This window comes from Macadamia integrifolia, unplaced genomic scaffold, assembly GCF_013358625.1.
Source record: "Macadamia integrifolia cultivar HAES 741 unplaced genomic scaffold, SCU_Mint_v3 scaffold99, whole genome shotgun sequence".
Taxonomy (NCBI): Eukaryota; Viridiplantae; Streptophyta; class Magnoliopsida; order Proteales; family Proteaceae; genus Macadamia; species Macadamia integrifolia.
Genome location: NW_024870611.1, coordinates 274,549 through 280,475, shown reverse-complemented (window position 1 = coordinate 280,475; position 5,927 = coordinate 274,549). Strand labels below are relative to the sequence as shown.

Sequence of the window (5,927 nt, the reverse complement as noted above, 5' to 3'; positions counted from 1 at the left end):
TAGTAAGTGAAAAGAAGGACCACACAACATTCCACACAACAATCACATCCATATGCACTATATGCTATACAATTCATTTTAAATCTCATCCACCTAAACAACATTACTAAGTCTTTGGTTTAGTACTACTACAACCACAGTGCGCGTATACTCCGGGTACGAGCCGCGAACTCTATCTCACGATACGCCCATTGGGTTGTGGGAGAAGACCCACCGTGAGTACTCGAAAAAGTAAAGCACGCCAACTACCGGCTCTCAACATAAAAGTAAATGACAGAAAGTAAAGGTGCTGACCCCAGCAATTTAAAAGCAGTACGATTGGCCCTCTTGAATAGACCACTGAGGTTGTCGACTGTCCTAATGACCAGTCGGGCGTATGTTTAACCGCCACAGTGACCCGACAACCGCGACCACTGCTTCCCCCCAAGTGATAACTCAACACCTCAACCCCTGTTGGGAAGGGTCGTAGCACGGGAAGATGATAATCCTAAACCGCATGCTCCTATATGACATAGTACGATTGCATAGTGCCATCACGTCCCATTCCACGGGCCACCAATGCACTCGTTTCCAAGCCGACTATAGCATCTAGTCTAATAATGTATCATGCACAGTGATCCCATCATTCATCAACTAAGCACATCAATCATTTAACATTGAGAATGTAAAACACAACATATGTCATAATCATATGAGGATGACTAAGCTACACATAATTTGCATGATGACATGGCTAGTCTAGATACAATTGAATGATGCCAAACAAGCCTTAAAATAAAGTCAAACGTCCTCTCTCCACTTACTTGTTGTGTACAAAGACTCACGCCCAGTACGGGTGAGATCCGGCGCGAGAAACGTAAATTTTAGTGAACCTATCATAAGTGAATGGGGTTAGCATTTCACCACTTTGGGGTCAAAACTAACAATATTTGATGACTAAATCATGTTTAGAATCATAAAAGAAGGTTGCCCGTCCGTTTTGGGTCCATTCAGACACAAAAATCACGTTGGGGGCTTCTCGGGTGGGTCGGACAGCCCACCTGTCTTCTCAAGTGGGCGGGCCGGCCAGCCGGTCTTCTCAGGCGGGCTGTTCGACCCGTCGGTCCTAGCCCACTGGTCTTAGCCGAGGGCCTACCTTCTCAGGTGGGTGCCCTCAGGCAGGCTGTTCGGCCCACCGGACCCAGCCCACCTGAGAGGGCAAAAAATTACCCTCTTCTTTGGAACTTTTCCTAACCTTTGGGAAATCAAATGGGGCTTTTCCAATCACATTTTCCACACTTCCAAGGTCTTATAAGATGATTCTAACCTAGATCTAAGTTAGATTTAAGGATTGAAAAGCCATCTTACCTTCTTTGCTCAAGAATTCTTTCAAAACCCCAAAATCACTTCTTAGCTCAAGAAATCACCAATGCTTCTCAAATCTTGTAAACACTTTTTCAAATCCTTCAAAATCAACACATAGACCATCTATTAAACCTTAGATTCATCATCTCAAGTGGGATATACATGATCTCAAGGAACTCTATCCAAATCAAGGGTTTTACTTGGGTTTGGTGAAAGTTTAAGAAGCATAGCTTTTGCTCACCTCTAATTGTAGATCTCATGTTGGGAATCACTCTTCCGGCGTCGGAATGGGAAGATCAAACCTTGGCGCCGCTTAAATCCATTTCTTCTTCCTCTTCCTTCCCCTTTCTTCTTCTTCTTCGTTCTCTTTTCTTCCTCCTTTTCTCTCTCCTCTTTACTCTTCTCACCAACTCTTTAGTGTAATAATGAGAAAATGAAAAACACAATAAATGCTATTTATACTTTTTAAAATATCTAGTAACCACATGGGTGGGTCACTCAGGTGGGCGGATGCGCCCGCCTGTGACCACCCACGTGAGGGCCGAAAATTGGCCAACAAGTGGGATTTTGATGGAATTCAACTCTCAGCATAAGGTATATTATACGTATGCACTTTAGGATACGGCTATATACCAGCATTACCCGTACATGGCCTTATGATACGTGCATGTGCACGGCTTGGGTACACCTGTCTCCTCTGGCACTGACTCGGACTTGTCTGGCCAACCTGTGTTCAAAGTCACCCTTGCCATCATGGTCCATAAGGAACCCGCCTTAACCCTCTCTGGTTCGGGTCCTGCATGGTTAAACCTGGTCAACCATGTAATTAGACCAGGTTTAAAAAGTAGGGTATCATAGGCCAAATCATAGAAGTTATCCAAGAGAGAAGCTACTCAAGTTTGAAGAAGAGAGAGAAAAAAAAAAGGAAAGGAAAGAAAAGAAAAGGAACGAAATCCCTCATACTTTATCTCTCATCTTTCCTATTTTCTCTCTTCTCTCTTCTCCACCTCACAAAATCGTCCAAGGGATCCACCCTTGGGTGTTCTCCTCTTTTCTCCCATATTTTCTCTCCTTTTTTTCTCTTTTCGTTGCTATTTTCCACCTCATCAACAAGAATCCAAAAAAATCCCCTAAACTAGGAAATTAAAATTGTTGGACTACCTCCCCATTCCCTACATAAGAGAGTCGACCAAAGAGGGAGGGCACACTTCTCTTTTTAGGGTTTTCTCTCTTCCTCTTTTCTTCTTTAGGTTTCATTATGCTCTAGTTCTAGTTTTAGTTCTTCTTTGCTTTTGCTTTGAACACTTTTTAATTGGTTTTATTTAATTAATGCTATGTCTTTTTCATGTTATTTAAGTTATTCAAGTTGTAATAATTTTAATTTACTAGTTCAAGGCTTAGATCTAGGTGACAAGAACTGAGCTTTGAAGCATCTCTGTTCAAGTGCAAGTTTTTCTTCAAGATTTGTTTTCTCCAGGCCTAGCAATTTTAGATTTGGTTTATCCTAGATCTAGTTTTTAGGGCTGGTAGTATTTCAAATCGATCAAGATTTTAATTCAAGGATTGAAATTTAGGTAAGTAGGCTTCTACATTAGTCTTCTCACCCCCTCTAATCCCCTCTTCTTGCTACCCATTCATTCTTAATTTAGGATTTTAATTTTCAATTTTACTTTGATGCTTTCCCTTTCCCCATGGTCTTTAGCTAGATGCATGTGTTGGCTTTACCCCTCTCTAGCCATGGAACCATCATTTTACTTTTATTATTTATATTGCATCCCTTTTTCTAAAGCCAAGTAGAAAAGCCCTTGTAAGAGTACTCTCTGGTCAAGTAGGGAAGCTCGTACTATTGACGGTGCATCCCTTGGGCTAAGTAGAGATACTTACTTGTGTGCCTCTCTCTTGCTTTACTTCCCTCTTATTTTATTTATTTTATTTCATTTTCTTTTACTTTTTATTTATGTGGTTTGAGTATTTAAATTGTGAATGGTTAGGTTTTAATTTCAATTGCAATTCCAATTTCCCTAATTGTGCTGGTTAGGACGTTCTTTTAGATGCATGTGTTTTAGGGTGGTAGTTAGAAATAGATCACAATCATCAGTCCGTACACTTTTGCGTTACTAGAAAAAGCTAAAACTAAAGTGGCTGCTCTCCTTATGTTCGACCAGTAGCTACACTGATCCGTATGCTTGTGGTTACTTTTAAATCTCAAACAGTCCTCTCCCTTACGGAGGAAGAGTTTCAATCAATCCAAATGTGCCTGGATGGTGAGGCCATGGATGTCCGCATGTTACAGGATAAGGACTTCCTTCAGGATTGGGAGCTTACTGAAGTTCCCAAAGAGAGTGAGGGTCTAGCCTCGGCCAATTTTCCAGCTTTGTTTATTATTATTCCTTCTTTCGCAGTGGTGAATGACATAATCGACCCTAAGCTGCTTGTAGTCATGAATTTCAAGGCGAGAAGGGCTTAGGCGGCTGAGTAGGAGGTCAAGAGAGTTGTGGAGAAGACTGTCGAGAAGGGCAAGGGAGTCCTTAGTCTGTCCGGGGCTCCTAGTGGTGGAAATACGACCCCAACTGTAGGCGGGGTGAATGGCGACACCGGGAAGGAGTCCTCGTTGGTGAAGGAACTGGCCCAGCTTCGGGGGTCGAGCAAGGGGAAGGATACGATAGGGCCTCCTCCCCTATCAGAGCTAAGGATAAGGGCTTGACTCTGCCTATGCCCTCTGGTCAATCGTCCAACCAACTTTCCATGGTGGAGCATGATAACTGGAAGAGGCACCGGGAGTATTCCTCCCCTACTCAGTTAGACATGGGAGGCAGCCTCGCAGCCAATCCTCTTAAGGTCCCTCAGACAGGGTCGAGGGCTAAGCCCCCAGCGTGGGCCTTGTAAGAGGATCATTCCTCCATTACAAACAAGGCCATGGCCCAGACCTGGGACAAGAAGGGTCGTCTGAGACTGGACATCAATAGGGTGAGGGGGCACTCTGACATCTATTTCCCAAAGAATGTCTATCAGAGAGTCCACGATGTGAGTACCTGAGCTGAGCTAACCTCTTTCCCTTTTAATTTCCTTTCCGGTTGCTCCTTGTATTGGTTTTGACATAGCCTTTTGTGTAGGGTTTCAATTGGTCCATTGAAGACTCCTGCAAGTTTGAGCAGATGGAAATCGCGCATCAAGTCATCAAAAATGAGGCCATTAGGCTCCGTGGGGAGTTGGGGAAGGTCACGGGTCAGGTTGAGGCTGCAGGAAAGATGATGAGCACATTTATGTGTGAAATCTTAGATGTAAGATACTTAGAATGGAGTTACCTTGGGTTTTACTCTATTTTTGTAGGTTTTGTATTTTAAATGCCTTTAGAAATAATGGGCGCTATATCTCAAATTTTAAACGTAAAGAGGTCTGTTTCTTTCCATGGCTGCAAAGAGGATGAAATTCTGAGCACAATGGACGTGTTGCATTAAAAGTACACATTCATTTTGGCACCTATACAAGTGATTATTCTTTTTGGATTAGAAAAAAGAATAATGGACCAGAACAGAATCGAGATGCAGGCCAAGCCCTTCTGTAGTTGTCCTAGGGGTACAAGAGACATTCCAAGAAGTCAACAAAGATGGAACAACAAGAGTAGTAAAATTACCTTCTTTAGGAGTTTCATCTGACTTCTTTGAAGTAGCTAGGTATGCACGACAGTTCCTCTTCCAGTGGCCCTCTTTCTTACAAAGAAGCACGTACCCTTAGGTTCTTCTTTCTTCTTCTGTATCTTCCCACCCTTGCCCTTAAGAGTCTTACTCTTGCTAGCCTTCTTCTTCTTCCATTTGTTTTTAAAAGTTAACTTGACTTATATAGCATTGACTTTACCCTTTTCCTTCTTTTGAGCTTTCTCCGCCTCTTGCAACATATTGCCTAGCTCAGTCAATTTAACATCTATTTTGTTCATGTTGAAATTGTAGATAAATGAGCTATAGGTTGAGGGGAGAGAGTTCAGAATCACATTTCTCTTATATTTAAGAGTGAAGGAAGTATCCAGGGATTCCAGCTTCTTGAATAGATTTCGAATCTTCATCACATGATTGATTACTGGAGTCCCTATCATCATCTTGGTGTTATGGATAAGACCAACAAGCTTATGATGCTCGTGCACGTCAGTCTGACTGAAAAGCTCCTTGAGCTTATCCATCATACCCTTGGCAAAGATTATGCCTTTCATAGAGTTAGTGATCGATTTGTCAACTGATCCAAGAATGTACAGTATGGCCTTAGAATCCCTTGAGTGAAAGTACTCATAGGCATCTTGCGGATCATTGTCATCACCAGTGGGTTTTTTGAGAGCCTCCTCCTCAACAACTGTAGACATCAGTCAACATAATTAAGTCCTTTCAGTTTGTAGTCATTGATTGGAGTCAATAGGGTAAAGTTGATTGAGGTTGTCATCGCACAAAGATCTACAAATGTACAAGATATAATCAAATGCATGAACATTAAATAAAACCATTGAATTCCAGTGGGCGAAACATAGACAATGATTTTCTCACAATCAAGATTCCCTCATATCCTGAAAGTGAATTGGAACAAACCAATCCTTGCAC

General features: G+C 42.2%; 1 protein-coding gene across 1 annotated transcript; it reads right to left on the bottom strand.

Moving 5' to 3' along the window:
* Positions 1-5,179: 5,179 nt before the first annotated feature.
* On the bottom strand, positions 5,180-5,695 carry LOC122070738. The gene has a single exon (XM_042634944.1). The coding sequence runs from the start codon at positions 5,693-5,695 to the stop codon at positions 5,180-5,182; it is 516 nt and encodes a 171-aa protein (XP_042490878.1).
* Between the last annotated feature and the right edge of the window lie 232 nt (positions 5,696-5,927).

Bases quoted from the DNA above. Each gene is read 5' to 3' on its own strand.
- LOC122070738 (XM_042634944.1), bottom strand. From the start codon at position 5,695: ATGTCTACAGTTGTTGAGGAGGAGGCTCTCAAAAAACCCACTGGTGAT.